Below are 17,999 nucleotides of genomic sequence, written 5' to 3' on the forward strand. Positions count from 1 at the left end.
CGTTGCATACAGGGTGCGCGGTGTGTTTCGAAGAAAAATAAAGAAACTAGAAAAGACTGAGAAAAGGAACAGAGTGTACGTAAGAGCCGGAGAAAATAATCGAGCGCAAGTTTGTCAAACAAGAAGGAAAAAGAAAAACAAAACCAAAAAAAAAACCACATTAAAAAAATTGAATACAGCAAAGTAACAAAGGGGAAAAAAAATTAAGAATTCGATTAACCTGCGTTTTTCCTCATTCGGTCAATTATTCTCACAGGCGCTGTTTTTACAGGACGACTCATTTTAATCGAAACTTCTTTTATTCCACACTAATTTACTACACACATATCTACCAATCTATATTCACCGCGGTTGTCGAAACGTAAAGTTAGTCAAATATTTCAACAGCAGCAGCAGCAGCACCACCACCACCACTATCAGAAGCATCGTTAAATGGAGAGGAATTAATTCGTTTGACCGCGAGGGATGCAGCCGGCAATGGATTGACCGTGTTGGATTCGATTCGGATATAAATTAAGACCCGTGCTTTTCAGGGATGGTTTGACCACCGAAGCAGGACGAGGACGGGACAAACTGACCCGTGAATTAATCCGACTACATTTAAACGCTCGAATTTAATCTCTGCAGGTTTTATATACATACATATAGATACATGTGTTCATGTACGTGCACACGTACATGTACCTATATGCGTCCGTTTATTAAACGAATTCGCGCAGCGAGATTCCCGCACCTCTACTCCCCCCTTATATTCACCCGACGATATTTGGTCAGCATCGATCCGATCCCGCAAAGGTTAAATCGAAAACAGATAAAGGGGTTGAAAGGAAAGCAATGTTTGCTTTTTATAATCAATTATTTTCAAAGTTTTTCATCGTCGTTTTTAATTTTTTTGTTCAACAACGATGACGGACGTGTATAAAAGACTCGACGATCCTCTCAACCTAAACCACGAAACGAAGTGGATTTCGGGCAAAGCACAGCAACGACAATTACGCTTGCGCGAGATTCGTGGGGGGCTGGTAGGCGATTAGAAGGGGTGCGGGGGAGGGGTTGTAATTAACTTCTCCTCGCAAGATATTAAGAGATATCGGTCTACTCCGGGAGAGGCAACACGCGACCAACTTCAAAGGCACCCATAACGAAGTCCTTATCGTTCGTACACTGCCACCCACTACTCTCCAAAACCCTTGACGCATGTCCTCGGGGGGGGGGGGGGGGGGGGGGGGTAACGCCGGAATAAGAAGAAGGTGTTATCGGGATATGCGTGTGTATGTGAGTACGAAGTAGGCACACGAAAGTTATCAGTCTTCGTCGAATTAACCGAGAAAAGCATTAGCCGCCGGTAAAATATCCTGCATATTCGATTTCTTTTAGGTTTTTGGATTTATCTAAATAATAGTAAAAAAGAGATAGAAGCGATTCCCTTCTTTTTCTAGGTGCGTATAATATGATTTGCCAACTTCGTTTCGTTGTATTTTCATTCGTTTTTTATTTTTTTTTTTTTATTTTATTTTCTCCCGCTCTCTCGGCCATCCGATTCGCGATTTTTGTATTCGCTTAGCGGCCTCGCGATTCTTTGACGTCTTGTCAGGTCGGTCAGTCAAGGAAGACGAGGGAAGACTACCAATAGATATTCCTCGCCAAACAACCCCAATCGGGAACGTTTGTTACCCTCCGGTTTTACACGATCAACTACAGAATACGCCAATATACCGGGATACGCGTGAAAACGATATAACTTTGATGTCGATACACGCTTGCAAAAGCAACCTCTTTCATATCAACGATGTACGATAACTTTGAACAATGAATAATAATTTCATATTAAATGGAAAACACGTTCCAAAAACAAGTTCGACGTTAAACACGACAAATAAAGAAAAAAAAAAAAAATGGAAGGCACGGGAATAAAAACGATGAGGTTAAATTCGGAATGAATAAGAAAATTTGTCACAGCGCGTATTAATAACGCCATGTCCTACTAATTTAAATATCGGCTAAACGACGTATAAAAAATATTATACGAAGTAATCCAAATCTTCGTTTGTATAAGATAAGAAATCTTATGATACTCCGAGAATACAACGAATTTGTGATAACGTAGAATGGATTCTTCTGAAATGCAGGAATTTGTCACTGTAATACAGCAGTGAAACAAGCTTTTATAAAATTTATGCGATGCATGGCATTCATAATGAAACATTGACGCGGCTTCGTAAAATACTTATCCTGTATTATATTGCCTTGCGTGGTCGGTTTCAAATAACAAATATGTGCATAATTGATGCTGATAACTGTAGTTTCTCCGCGCCACCTCGTTTACAGTAACATTAAGAAAAATACAAACAGCGACGTATTAAATACGCATGGACGTCGTATAGCCGGGTAAAATTTGTGTCCTGCGACTAAAAGTACCTATTACAAAAAAGAAAGAGAAAAAGAAACGTTACGCGTGTGGTTTAGACTTGCACCGACACAACAATGAAAATGACAAACACAAACGCGCATAGGCAAGACAACCAAGTATATGTATAACGTTATATGTAATGATACATGTAAAGAGAACGGAAACATCAAATGATTATAATACATTAGAAGAATGTTAAATCCGTATCCATACATAAAGCATTCATTGATATTCGTCAAGATTATTTCGGCAGAGATTTGAATTGGTCCCGAGTTAAGCGCATTGGAGGAGCAGCTCGCGTTCCACCGATTTCAACGATTCCCAAGCCCCCGATGATTCGAGGGGTGCGGGGTGTGCGCCGTATCAATATTTGACCACGACGCGCTAATGGCGCCGCGACGCCCGACAACCCCATCCCCCTCTATCTCTTACACACTGCAGGATAGGCGGTGGTTGAGTGTATTAGGAGATCTCGGCGTCGATATAATACGACGATGAGTGAATGCGTGTGCGTCTGCGTGAGCGTAAAACCCCAATACACCATCATCACCAGCGGTAGCAACAGCAGCAGCAGCAGAACGTACCTACAAGTCGAGGGGTATGCTTCTCCATATGCACGTACAGGGTTACTTACACGAACGCGTAAGGCACGCGTTTGTAACATGTGCATATATATATATATATATATATATATATATATATATATATATATATATATATATAATACATATGTATATATGTACACACACGTGGAAAATGGAGATGCACACACATACGCATAACGAATACAGAGTCAACGACTGTCGTCGTTTCTTTTGAATTCAAGAAATGTTTCAATCAGTTTGATTGAAGGGCTGCGCTACGGCAAGAGGGTAAACTCGATTTACAGCCACGTAGGGGGTAACGTACCGAGGCGAGGGGAGACGAGGGGTTCAAGAGGAAGAGAAAGAGGAACGGTACGAGGACGACGCCGGTGGGTAGGCGGGAAGGGGGAAAGGGGGCATCAAGGGGTGCCACAATCACCGGGGATGCGTCCAATCACCCCTCCCACCCCTCCCACGTTCCTACGGTTTGGACCAAGTCCCGCCCACCCGCCGACTAGGAGCGGCCAATCAGTGCCCCGAGCTTTCCGCTGGATCGCTCAGATCCTGCGGAGCCGCGACAGCCGCGGGGAATCCCGGGGTAGGGTACGCGTCGGTTTGGCCTAGATGTGCAATCAGACCGTTTCCAGACCCCCGGAACCCCTGGAACACCCCCCACCCCCCATGGTCGCCCACTCACCCACCCGCGCCGCCCTGGACGAATACCAAATTTCACCAATTTGCTAGGTACTTTGTTGAATCAACATGATTGTGCTTGACGTTTCCAGGGTGCGTCATTTGACTAGATGAATAGGTGGGCCCTATAACCGTACCGTACGTCCAGCCGAAGGAATGATTTTTGATTTTGTCCAAACGTACAGCGTTAGGCGCACAATTTTCGAAATTACAAATTATCGCATCACGTATACCGTGATTTTGATGGATGTCTCGCGGCTGTTTTTTGTTAGTTTTTTTTTTTTTTTTGTCTTGTTTCTCTCTTAAACTTGATTCTAGCAACGTAAGACCGCAAACACGTTTGGATCTTGCATGAATATTGGTAGAAATTTTGCGGTTGTCCCCACGCAACCAAACTCACTCGACTCTAATTAGACGAGAATTTTTGGTAAAAAGTCCTACAGACGTGTGCGTGTATTTTGTGTATATATACATATTACATACATATGTGTTTATATGTATATATTATATACATATATATATATACGTATATATATATACACGTATAACACACGGGGTCGCTACTGATAATTGGCCCTTAGCGGAGTCTTAAAAAGGCCGCTAGTTAGGAGACAGACTGAACAGACAGACAGACAGTTGGACGAACGGACGAACAGAAAGAGAGGGAGAAACAGAGGGAGAGAGAGTGAGAGATAGAGATAAAAAGAGAGAAAGAGACCGGCGTTCTGCGTCGATCTATTCCGGGCACGGCTAACTAAGTCAGCGTCTGTTTCTCATTAAATTAACGTCTTTGTGACCCCGAATACTCTAAATTTGGAGCAGTCCCGGGCAATTATCCTATAGGTGAATGTGACCGCGAGTAAGAATACGTAGTTTCGATCTCCCGTCCCGGTCCAGGATCAACGAATGTCAATCTCGTCACCCATGGTCCAGTAATTAAAAATCTTACTCAAGGTTGATCCCCCCCGCAGGCGATTTGCGGTTACATGAGTCGAATGACGATATCTACAATACGTATAAAATGAGTGGTGGACTCACTCACCGAGTGTAGTCATTCTTGCAGAGGATCATATTGCCCTTCGTGAAACAGCTGCGGCCGATCTCAGCCAACGCTGCACCGCAACAGGTACATTTTAGGCATCCGTTGTGCCAGTAACGGTCCAGAGCGAGCAGGAGCCACCGTTCCACTATGCGACCACCACACCCCGCACATTGCTGTATACTCGTCGGTCCTCCGGGACCTTCTTCTTGCTGTAAGGGTTGAAAGAAGAAGAAAACAAAAGAGTGAGTCAGAGATTTTCTGTCGGTACATGTGGGTTAGATGTGGTCGGGAGGCCAAGCCGACCCGGGAGACGAGGTCTCGAACGGGCCGAAACACGTTCGCGACGATTTCAAACACCATCAAACGACCGATTCGACGATAAGTAAATTGATGGAAACCGGCTCGAATGTGTCCCTGTAATATCGGTGGTTCGTTGGCAAAGAAGTAAACGCTCGAGTGAGATTGCAGGGTCTCTCTTACAGGCCGGGTGAAAAGAAAACAAAAAAAAATAAATAAATAAAAAAAAGGGAACGATCTCTAAAACCCTTTCGAACTACTTTCGGTTCGTCGGTGAATATAATTGGGTGGAATTGTTTCAGTCCGTGAGAACGGGGCGAGTTCGAGGTAAAGCACGAAGGTTCTCGGTCCTCGACAAAACTGATTGTGAGCGTGATCCACGCGAACCGCTCGGCTCGAGGTCCGTCGGATAGTTTCGCACACGATTCTCCGGTATAACGTGCGCACTCTGTCCGGCAGAGAGGAAACCGAAGTGTAGACGACATTGTCGAACGAAGGCAAGATGAAGGGCGAGAAGGGAATGAAAAGGGAGGGGGGAGTAAGGGTCATTCGTTTTCCTGACGCACTTACAATTTTATCACCAGGAAAGCACTTCATGTGATTCATCCTCGTAGTGATGGCACTGATATGGTACTGGTTGTGAACTTCCATAGTGAATACGTATGTTCATGTATTCCAGGATCCTGTCCCGGCTAAAATACAAGCAACACTGAACCCTCACGAACACGATGCACTGTAAATTCTCTCTCCTACACAGCGAGCCAACGTTCACTGAGGTCCAATAAGGCCCTCGACGACGTTGAGAGTTGTTCAAATTGGACTTGCGAAAGGCCGGGTCCACCGAACACCGTTACCGCATGATCAAAAAAAAAAGCAACTCTCTATCTCAACTCGTGTAGTCTTTGCATAAAAAAAAAGTAAAATCGCTCGGTTTTATTCCGTCCAGAAACGCTTTTGCACTTGGCGTTGCAGAATATATCACAAGAGAAAACAACACCGGCAGCTTCCTCGGCCGCGTATCATCGCGTGCATTATAATCGGCGGTGGAACAAGACGAGGCAGTTGAAAAGAACCGAAGTAACACCACAAACTCTGCGTACCGCTACTCGGTAAACCACCGTTTCGAGTATAGACAGGTAATGCGATAGACCCCCACTTTTGCGAACAACCTGCCTCTTCGAAAGGCAGGCCCCAACTGACTGGTTGGAAAGCGAGTGCTTTGGGTCCGAATGCCCCCAGGGGCCTTTGGTGCCGAGGAGTGGGGGGGAAGGGGAATCGGAGCGGTGGGGGTTTCGTAAGAAGAGAGGTTAGGCTCTTTAGAAAGGGCCGAGAGTACGCACAACAGTCAGAAGGGGCACGGAAAGGGCCTCTGGTCCGGTGCCGTGGTAGGGATGAAACGGAAAAGGACCCAACCACCACCAACACCACCACTGCCACTACAACCGTCACCACCACCCAGACTCTATTCAATTATTCCGCCATGGTTGCTACGACGCGCTACAGACGCTCTATGGTGGTCCCAGTTAAATGGGGATATTGTTAAGCGCTCAATGCCGGGCTGAGCAAGGGTCGCCTCTCGCTCTATAACTATATACACGGTGTAGCAATGCGCCCATGTGTACATAAGGGACGGACGACGCACAAACGTAGAAAACGATGAAAGAATTTTAGCTTCATTTGTTGAACGATCCCCCCTCTTCCCTTTCTACTTCCTCACCTCTCGTTCGCTCGCTCGCTCGCTTACTCTCAAGGAACGTTTTCCCTGCTACCGCATGATGCTCTGTACTTCGTTGCAGAGTCTCGACTAACGGATAGTGTGCCCAAGATTAGTGATACTTTGATCATCCTGAGTGGAGAACCCTGGTAGCTAACCGTCTGCAGCGTCGTCTGTGTACAAGTTCAACGTGAGAATATTCCGACCACGTATACACGCCGACGATTAAACTACGACCAATGGAGTTCATTTACGTCTTCGTTAGACGTTCTATTCATGATTTAAGCCGGTGCCACTTCGCGCTCCTACATAAACGAGTTGCAGACCGAAAGGTTTCCGAGACTTCGAAACCCTCGCAAATGGTAAATGAAAATCTACGCGCCAATTCTTTCGTCCGCGAACGCGTGTGAAGTAGTACGAACAAGCAAAGCCAATCAAAGAGTACCCTGCTCTCGTCCTCTCATCGATTCGTAATTATCAACAAGTTACAAAAATCACCTCGAAGACTCACCTTCAGCGTGCAGTTGTTGTTATGGTTGACGGGCGCGTACGCGGGATGACCTGGATGATGAGGGTGAGGATGTCCGGGATGATGAGGGTGTTCCCCGATCATTCCACCTCCGGCACCGTGATGATGCCCGTTACTGGGCATTCCTTGACTACCGGTTAACGTCGTGTAAGGTACGCCGGGGTCCGTCGGTGCCCCGTGCGAAGGCGAGTGGGGGCTGGGAAGGTCCGGCGTCGTCGTGGGACCGCCGCCGCCGCCGCCGCCACCGCCACCTCCTCCTCCACCGCCCCCCGGCGTGTAGCCGTGGTGCGCGTTTCCGGGCCCCGGGTGATGGGGGCTGCTCGAGAGCGACTGGTGGTGCGGATAGGCTGCTGGATGACTCGGGTGACCGGGGTGACCTTGGTGACCGGGATGGCCAGGATGGTGGGGATTCATACCGGCCGTCAGGGCGCTAGCCAGCTTGACGAGTGTGAGGGTGGGCCGCGGAAGCCCACCGACTAAGTCTGTGCGAAAGTTTACACCGCGAGTCGAAAAGACTCGACGGACGATTGACACCGCTATGCAACTGGGTATATCTTACCCAGCTTCGTTCTCAGGCGAGAACTTTTGAGATTCGGTTTATACCCGAAGAAGCCCCCTCGTCAAAGGAGAGGTTCCCAGGCGATGTGTTTATCTGAAACAGAAACGACACATTTTTCGTCATACAGCGTATATTATTATTATCTTTTCACGGAGAGATATTGGTCGTCAGTTACACGATGTCGAACTACTGCACTTCTCCCGCTTGGTCAGTTATATTTATGAAAAATGTCAATGGTGTTTTCAATAATGCTGAATCTTCGTCGAACAGGATTCTCGATGAGTTTGCTGAATAATTAGAAAAAAAAAAGAAATCGATGATAATTTTACGACAGGTAATGACAATGGTTTCGAAGTACAAAATATGAACCTCAATTACAAGGACCAAAAATTTCAATCTGAAATCGGATTTGTGCTAGTATTTTTATTTTTCTCTACCTTTCGCATCTGTGTAATGAAGTTGTTACTCGTGGTCTTCTGATAAGATAAGACGATAAGACGAATTTGTACAGTGCTACATTTGAAGATCTAAAAACTCCGAGGAAGAAATCGACAGCTTAGGATGCAGTGGGTATTTTTTTCTTCTTCCACTTCCTTTACGGACCATTGCAATAAAAGTACGGCTTTACGAATTACCCCGAGGTAGTGCTTTGTTCCATAGTAACCCCCACCCCAGTTGCCACGGACTTCTTCTAATTAAGCATTCTATTGTTTTAATTATACCACCCTCTCTTTATTGTGCCAGCGTGCCAGTGCCGTGGCGGGAAGCATCCAATGGAAAATCTAATTTTGGTTAAATTGTTGTTGTTTAGGAAATAGGCCGTTACGTCGTAAGGCTGGGATAAAGTAAGGGCGGCCCGGGACGGGGGTTTAGTTGTCTTCTCTCCGACAGCCTAGCCGCGTGGGAAGGTGGGTGGGATAGGTAGGAAGGTAGGTAGGTAGGTAGGTATCAAGTAGGTACCCCGAAAACTCGACGAGCTCCGAAATCGACCCGAAATTAGTCCACGGCGCAAAACCGATACCTACGGATGTAAAACGAGGAAGACAAAAAAAAAAAGAAGTAAATAAACCAAGGAAACGAGAACAGAAATGGTATTCTCCAAAACTTTTCAAGGCATAATCGCATGGCTGATAGATTATCGAGGTGGGCAAACTGCCCGTCGACCCGTGCACGAACAAAATGAATGTTTTTTCTTTTCCAAATCTAAAACCGATTACCTGGCAAATTAAAGGGCGGGAAATTATCCCTTTGATCTCCGAACGCCTTGCAAGGTTTCGATTATTCCGAACATTCGGCGGACCGTCGAAAATTGACGAGAGCCAAACCTAGTTTGCAGTTTGACCAAACTCGTGAGACTGTTACAACTATTACACATACAGTAAACTTATCGCACGGGATACGTCTCTCTTCACACTTCTGCAGTAAAACAGATCAAACTGTGTCGAGCCGTGAGTAAGTGATACCGAAGGCCAATTGATTCTGGATCAACGATGAGAGATACTGATAGCACGTCGATGATGAAATCTTGATTGCATCGAGTTATAAACAGTCCGTTTATCTAATCACGAACGTCGGAATCTCGACTATTAAATTGTCTTCCCGCTGCTTACCAATTTACAATTAAGCTCGACGCCGCGATCGTGCCAAACCCAACTATATATACGTATAAATATATTCGCGTAGCAAATCACCCGTTCGTAGAGAATAAATGACATTGCTGTTAATTTCACGTGACAGAATGAGTCACCGTCCAATAATACATCTTCTTCGCGGACATTCGATCCGAGGTTGAAAACACGGATACGGTTGTTCTACCTGCGCGTACCGTTAATTATTTGGCAAAATTTCTTTCGGCCGGGTAGCCGAAGCCGGTTGTTGTCCGACCGTCCTTTTTCAGTTTTAGCTTCGTAGGCTCGTTTGGATTTGCATTTGAATGCGGCCAGTCACCCGTAATCTGTCGTTGCTGTTGCAAAATTACCTTCAGCGCTTGCTTTTGCCCACCGTCCGTAGAGGATTGCGATTTTTGGCTGTTACCTGTCGTTTCCGTAACCATTGGTTTGGCTTTTCTTACAGGTAAGCTGGGTTCTACCTGTATCGGGCTCAACGGGTGGTAAATAAGGCTCTCTGGAAGAAGGTACGTCCACACATTGAAAGGAGAGCGTACATGTGCGGCGTACCCCGGCAGTAGCCGCGTCCCTAAACCTAAAACTATTAAGTCACCGTACCTGGCATCTGCTGCACATCCAATTAAGCCCGAGGCGCTAATTGCTAATTTTATTGTTAATTGTTCATTACCCCCCGTCGGTTTTATTATCCATCCCAAGTAATTTTACAGTTTTGTTAGCTATTCTATATACCTACATGTCACTGTATACCGTACACGGCTATATGTCTACACACGCACGCCTTGTAATCTACGACGCGCAGTTATAACCGAACTCCGTGCCCGAAGCAGATAAGCCTTCGAGGGGATTTTCACAATACCCCGCGGATCTAATTTCTGTCAAACTAACTACTTACAATTACCCGCGTAGTTGTATACGATGCACACCGAATATCGCATAAGGATATCGTTTTTTCCCATGCTTCGTTGATATTTCTCACTCATTTTTTGCTACTATATACGTATTATTGTATTTCGGAAAAGGTACGAGAATATTTGGGGGCTGGACGTAATTCCTATAATCATTTCTCATGCGTATACATATACATATGTATATAATATATAATACCAATATACGGCGGTACAGTACATAGATACTTATATATGTGTATCTCGCTCCTTTTCAACGATTCCCCGAAACGATCCTAAGAAATACGCCTTTTAATTTGACTTCTAATAGCGGTGGAAGAGAAAGAAACACAAACATCAGCGTCGACTGGAGGGAAAGAAGAAGAGGGGCGAGGAGAAATCCCCAAGACGAAGTCGGGCGCCAGAGTCTCTCTAATTACTATAATCGTTTTTCGTAATAATTAGATTATTTTCGGGTCGCTCCACTTCAACCCCCTCCTCCACCCCGGGTTTGTTTCGTCGGTTATTATCCCTTGGGTTATCCCGTGACTTATTATTACCAGCTACACACACTGATCCTTATTATATTTTTTAATACGTGTCCTCCACTGCAGCCCACCTATATCCTTCTCTCCATTCGCTCTTCAACTCCGATCTTTGACCCTTTGTTCAATCTTCTTCTTCTTCTTCATTTTTTTTTTCGTCTTCCTCTTCTTCTTCTTCTTCTTCGTTAAAAAGAGGAGAATAAGAAAAATGCGATTTTCTAACCACCGCACGCATGTAAGCATGTGCCATTTAAGCAGTATTGAAAATTTCTCGGCAATAATATGGCGCGATATTCCCGTCATACGTTCATTACCCCATTACTCATACATCATTCTGCCCATATAAGCTATTAATTTATCAGCCAGCTGTTCATTTCGCACTTTCAATGCAAGCGCAAGCAGAGAAATTCTGCACATCTACCCCTGATGGGCGTGATGATCGCGTCTTAGGGTCTGGAGTCTAAATCCAGGTGGTTCTTGAAGTAACAAGCTGCCAGAATTGGATATTTATGGGGGCCAGGAAGGTCGAGTGGCTTGTATATATGTGTATATATATATATATGTACAAATAAGCTGGAGCCCCGAAGAACCGTAGGCCGCGCCAAGACGAAACGATCACAGTTTGCAAATAACACTTTTACACTTTAAAGGGCTGCGATGTGTTATTGCTCGAGCCAATATAACGTTTCACCGAACAGCGCGTCGAGGAGCCGGACGCGGGTTGTTCACTTCCCCGTCAACACTCCTGCATGCATGTTGCGATAACGAAAATAATTTAAAAAAAAAAACAACAAAAAACACGTCAAAGAACAAAATTCAACGGTGATCGGGAAGCCTTGGACTCTTGGCCAAATTAGCTCCTAGAATTCGACCGAAAAAGTCAATCCGGTTACGGATGTATCGGTAGTTTGTTAAACGATAAGTGTTTATTCGGATAAATCTAACAGTAATAACAGCAGTCAGTGAAATAGTTTGAACGAAACAAGCTATCAGACGAGTATCTTTCGTTTCGTCCCGACCGTCGTGTTTGCGCCGACATTGAAGTTTGAGCCGAATCGTGCTCTTCGGGTCTTGTTATAATCAGAAAAGTGAGAAAAACGAAAACAATAAGACGGAAGGGATGTACGATTACGCACACGTTTGCTTTGAGGGTGAAGGTAATACAAGGAGGAGAAACGGAGGTAGTGTCGAGGAGAGGAGGTTGATAGCAGCGATATGACGTCGTGAGCTATGTTTATAGTGACCATATATTAAATTCAATTATTCAGTCCGTTCGCATTAAGGGACCACCACACCGAGAGTATAATAACATTAATGCGTCAGAGATTTATACCACGGCGAGGATGAAATTTCATCGTGGTAAGAGCCCGTACCTCCCTCGCCGACTGACTCGCGCTATCTCTCTCTCTCTCTCTCTCTATCAGCCCGTCTCCTTCCCTTCCATTCTCTCTCTCTCTCACTCGAGGCTCGCGCGGGAAACAAGAGTTATGGGGGCCATACTGATATCCACTATAAAACCCCGACTCCTGCCGTGCTTAATTAAATTCGTATTAAGACCCTGAGTGTATTCTGATGTAGCGACGTATACGCATCGGTTGTATAACCGTAATATCAGAGATTATTCCTTCCCCTTCGTCCGCCGAATCCAGATACTATCCGCCTCCGCATTCGCGGGAAACAGGCGACAAGACGTGTTCGTACCTGGTCAAGATTCGTCCGTACTTCGTGCGAAGGCCTCCATATCGACCCGGTCGGAGAACCAGATTCAAAAATAAAACATTGCAAGTGTGCAAGTGAGTGCCCGAATGCATTTGTATACCTATATCACACTATCGTCGGATACGCGGCATACAGTGCACTTAGATTCATCCGTTATACGGTAAAAAATGTCGAAAGGAAAGTGTGCGGGATAAGAGAAATAAAGCAGCATAGTGCGATATTGTGAAACAGTATTTTTCAACATTCTTGAATTCGCGATCCCTTCGCGAGTAAAAATAATCTAGAGAACCCCCAGGTCCATAATAAAGTCATGTCAGTGATTTCAAAAACGATCTACTTAATTTTCAACTGTCAACATTAAAACTAAGAAAAGAAACAAGCTCCGATTAGAAAACGATTCGATTATTAACGTCTCAAAAAACACAACCGTGATTTCACGATTTATTCAAAAATAAACAGGCACAGCCTTGTCACTAAAACTGTTTTTTTTATTTTTTTTTTTTTTTTGATCAAATAACCAATTTTTCTGTACCGTAACAATAAAGATGTACAGTAAACAGGCAAAAGGAACTTATTACTCTTTCAGTTGCGCTTATACATGTATATGTATTTATTAAAAGCTGTGTTTGTTTGTGAAACGTCCAAATACGTCGTATTATTATTTTGTATCATAGATATGTGCTGTATGTAAATTTGTTTGATTTCGGAGAAGTAAGTTGTGTTGATTTAATAACGCGAATATCTGATCCTGCCAACATAACATACCGTATACATTATACCTCGTGCGCTTCGTTACGCTAAAGAGAAATGGTACACGCTTCGGCCAACATTAATTACTTACCAAGTCGTGCAAATTTACAACTGTAGACAATGTGATTTCTCGTATGAAATTTTGTACACGATCGAAAGGTTTCGCTTTAAGAGAGAAATTTGACTCGATTCGAAGTGTAAGAATTTTAACAAGATCGTATTTTTCAATCCAGGTTTGCAAAAACCTGTCAATCGGTCCGTTCTTATATTTAGATACTCCGCAGACGTTGGACAGGTTAAAACAGATGCCACTTGTACGTTATGCGTTAATCAATTTGGCAGTTGAGTACCTCCGACTTGATTAAAATTTTGCAATAAGAACTTGGCAGAGATGCTGCACACATCGCCCTGAAACTAATCGCACAAACTGCATTGCCAACAAGTTAATTGCCTTTGGTACGAGCGGAGATTCATCTGGCACTCTAGGGTACTCTTATCGTACTACTTGCTCACATCCCAAGCCCGCGTGTTTCAGAATTTCATTGTCGATTCAGCTCACTTCGATATTCACAAATTCCAAAGAATAGAAGTTACAACGAAGGTATATCGAGCAAATCATCAATCACTGATCTAAAACCCCCGTAACGAGGATGACGACAACTCGGAGATTCAATGGTCGGCAAGTTCAATACCTGGTAGATACAGTTGTGCAGTTATGCTTACTTGGACGAATTGTTCACTGTACTCTGGGTCAGTCGCATTAGGTGGTTCAAGCAATGCCCTTACCCCGAGCCCTGATTGGTCTGGCGAAATGTGGCTCGCATTAGAAGACTCGATGCTCGTAATTGGTTGAAATTAGCAAGTTTAGTCATTAGGGGAGTTTTGGTGGGTTGGTGGTTCTGTACTCGACTCTACGAATGGGTGTTCATCCGAAGTGTGGGTACCGTCGGTACAGCACCCACAGGCATGTTACACACATGCGCGGAGAATCAGAAAGTGTGCGAGAACCTCGGAGGAGGTCTCGGGAAGAGATATGAAGAGAGAGAGAGAGAGAGAGAGAGAGAGAGAGAGAGAGAGAGAGAGAGAGAGAGAGAGAGAGAGAGAGAGAGAGAGAGAGAGAGAGAGAGAGAGGGGAGAGAGAGAGAGCATACACCGCAAATAACTGTTTCCAGCGCAATCCTGCGGTTTTGCACCTTACCGTCGCGATATCAACACTTTGGACACTGTTTAACCTCGGAAAGCATGCCGACGGACTGCGGATGAAAACTTGAGAGAATAAGGCATTTCGGATTGGAAATTGCGCAAGAATGTGTGAGGCATCAGGATCGTAGACGGTACGACATACCCATACAACCGTACAGCACCGTACGCTTGGCGTTCAGTTCCGCGCAGGTTAAGTTATGGGCAAACCTGGCGGTATCTTACACGGCGCAGTTTATAACTTTGAAGCGATTTCGCGTTGCGGCACAAAATTGCCCGCGGCAATTTTCCTGTCCGAAGCATGGCATAGGCAGGGTATGGGTTGGGTTTGGTATGGTACGGTACGGTATGGTATGGTATGGTATGGTATGGTATGGTATGGTATGGTATGGTACGGTACGGTATACGCGCGAGAGAGGCTGCAAGAAAGAAACGGAGATGCAGAGGGAGACGAGAGAGGAGGCTGTGCGCAGCATTTATTCCTACTCGGTAAGCGAGGAGCACCGGGCTGTTTGAAACGTGATTGGTCGTAAACACCGGAACTATCCGGTGATTGGTCGAGTTTGATGGTGCGTTTTGGAATGCGCGTCGAACACAGCTGCGGAGAATGGTGGTTAATTTTGTAATTGCGTAATGAGAGTGCGGAGGACCGCGTCTCTCACCATCCAGCTGCACGGGTTTGAAAGAACCTCCGCGAATTTGCAGGTTGCAAGGTAAGAAGAATGTTTCAGCATAAAACCGGCGCAAAAATTAAATCAAAACTCGTCAAGAAGCCAGGGTTATGCGAAAATTTGTACAAAAAAACTACGAGTCGATTACCGAAGCTATGTTTCAAATTACAGTGAAACGTTAATAACCAGCTATACTATACTATAGTAAAACGACGTCAAATATGGATCAAACAGCCCTTCGCTGCTCGACGGAATGAAACGCGGACCCTCTCGGGTTGGCGGAGCCTCCGGAAGAGCCTGCGGATAGTCGATGGAATATAAGTCCCGGCCCGTTTAATAGAATAATTAAGGGTTCTTCAGAGACAGCTGATGCCTGCGCGTCTGGCTGTCTCTCTGCCTCTGTGTATACATACATATGTATGTATATACAACCGACTGACGGGGGTAGAGGATAAAGGGGAGTAAAAAAAGCGAACATACTGCCGGCCGGCTCGCAGGGGAGAAATAATATATTACCAAAAGTGGGCCAACGCGAGCGCTCTCCGCACCCCTGCAAACTAAAAACCCGATGTAATTATTGTACGAAAACAGGATAGCGTTATACGTATACACCATTGAAGAGATTGCTCAAGTTTGGAACGTTAGTTTAATTGCCTCTTGGCATTAATTCCTGAATCGACTCGTGCAAGAGGTACATTGTCTCGATTCGGAATGAAAATTATCGTTATAAATTATTATTGTCAATATTGCAGGGTTGATCGTATTATAAAATAAGCGATAACGTTGCAGCGCGTGGGGAAAACGCGACGGCTGCGATCTCGTTTGAGGATTTAGATCGAGGTGAACTGGATAAGAAATTTAATATCAGTAGGTGAGATAGGCCCGTAAAATGAGTGACTGCCACTTAGCCCTAATTTGGTTCGTAAAATGCCGAACCGAGGGGGATATACGTCGGAGCGATTCGCCGGAGTAAAACTAAGGAATTATGATTCGGATATTGGTTTCTGGTCTCAATTTTAGGGTCCAACCCCGTAGCAAAATTTTCATCCCTTTGCTAATGAAATACGTATACGTCAAGATGTTTTGTTCGGAGACGGAAAAGAAAGAAATAAACATATCACCGTAACGTTTGCTCGTAGAAAGAAAAACCGGATGATGCGCGATTAGCGCGAAAGAAATCTACAACATCGATCCGAACCAAATTAGCCAAATTGCGGTTCTACTTTGTACACACAGTTATGCCGAACCCTACTTGACATGACGCTACTATCGGTTTATCAGATGCCTGAGGGGAAGGTAGCAGCTGTTCTTAGGGTGCGAGTGTGGCTATGGTAATTTCGAAGAGAAAGAGAAAGAACGAAAGAGGAGATGGAGAGACGAAGAGACGAAGAGACAGAGAGAGAGATGGAAAGAGAGAGCGAGAGAGTTTGAAGGATTCGGTCAATATCTGTCAAACACAGATTTCTTTTTTTCTATTCTCCTCGTTCCCTGTTTCTTTTTTTCTTTCTTTTTAATTCCACCGAGCCCCCGTTCCCGCAAACCCCGTGCACACATGGTAAAATCCAATTTTATTTTCTCCTCACGCTATAGACATTCGTGCACGTTGCACGTAAGGCTCCACTGTTTTTACTCACCCCTTACCCTCCACCCACCTCTATACCCACTAGAGAAAGCTAGAAATTTAATATCATAACCGAGAATTGTAATTCTTCTCCGCTGCTCTCTGTAACTCGTATGGCAAGCTCAACTTTTTCAATAATAAATATCGTCTTTATAACTCTAACACTCGAATGTGCTCTGTTCACCTCCGTCTTCTCTTTCTCAAACGATTCTACAACTTCCGCTTTCGCATATCTAGTTGCATTCGCAGCGCAACGGCTCCAAAAAATGATTTGTTTATAAAAAACAAAAAAAAAAAAAAGGCACGCGCGCATGATGGCAAAATTAAAATAAACGATATACGCACTGCAACGATTCGCTATATATAAGGGTGCCGGTATCAAAACGAATTAGACGGACCGTTGAAGACACGACCTTAACAATTGCGTAGGTATAGCATGTGCCTGACATACGCGTGATGCTCACTCAACCGCGATCAGTGCGTTTTGTGCAACACTGTGAAACAGGAAGGAAGGATGGAAGGAAGGAAGGAAGGAAGGGAAGAAGGAAAGGAGGGGGAGGGGAAGGGAAGTTCGTGGGCATCATTGTTGTGTAATAGAACGCACGCGTTGCAACAAATCTGCAGCATTAACCGTTGAAACACGACGCGACAAGAGCAGCTTGCAGCGACGCAGTTGTACGATGACGACTCGTGCATTCGGTCGGTTCTCAGCTTACACGGGAGTCCGGTGATCCAGCGCTGCAGTTCCCATTGTATATTTTCGGGGTGGCGAAAAATCTAATGCCAAATAACATCAACGTGTTAGGAGCAACATGTTACGCGCAGTGTACCGGCATCTGCTAAGGGTCGCTCCCTTAATTTATAGCGGCCGAAAATTGTTACACGAATGAACATCCCGTAAGTGTACGGTGTATAAAGACTTTCAACAATTTCGTGTTTACAAAATAATATAATATTTTATTATCTTTGTTATTATTATTTGTCGACGTGCAATTTCGAGCGAGATAAGCGTGTGTCGGAGAGTCTAGATAAAGGGAGACAAGGAGGGTTAGGTTAGGTTAGGCGTGTAGCGTACCTTCGCAAATGATTCTTCAGCTACAAGTTGGATATTAATTAAGTTGGGAGAAGTAACGAAATTCCTGGTAAAATAATT

General features: G+C 44.7%; 1 protein-coding gene across 5 annotated transcripts in view; it reads right to left on the reverse strand.

Moving 5' to 3' along the window:
• The window catches only part of LOC124298375 (LIM/homeobox protein Lhx9-like), a 194,756-nt gene that overhangs the window by 27,008 nt on the left and 149,749 nt on the right, over positions 1-17,999 (reverse strand). For all 5 annotated transcript variants that reach the window (XM_046750276.1, XM_046750275.1, XM_046750274.1 and 2 more), the window contains 2 exons: positions 7,252-7,921; positions 4,730-4,938 (listed from right to left, as the gene is read on the reverse strand). In XM_046750276.1, the coding sequence (XP_046606232.1) occupies positions 4,730-4,938; positions 7,252-7,683 (641 nt within the window). In that variant the 5' untranslated portion in view covers positions 7,684-7,921. The remainder of the gene's footprint in view (positions 1-4,729; positions 4,939-7,251; positions 7,922-17,999) is intronic.

Source organism: Neodiprion virginianus, chromosome 2 (assembly GCF_021901495.1).
Source record: "Neodiprion virginianus isolate iyNeoVirg1 chromosome 2, iyNeoVirg1.1, whole genome shotgun sequence".
In the NCBI taxonomy this organism is placed as follows: Eukaryota; Metazoa; Arthropoda; class Insecta; order Hymenoptera; family Diprionidae; genus Neodiprion; species Neodiprion virginianus.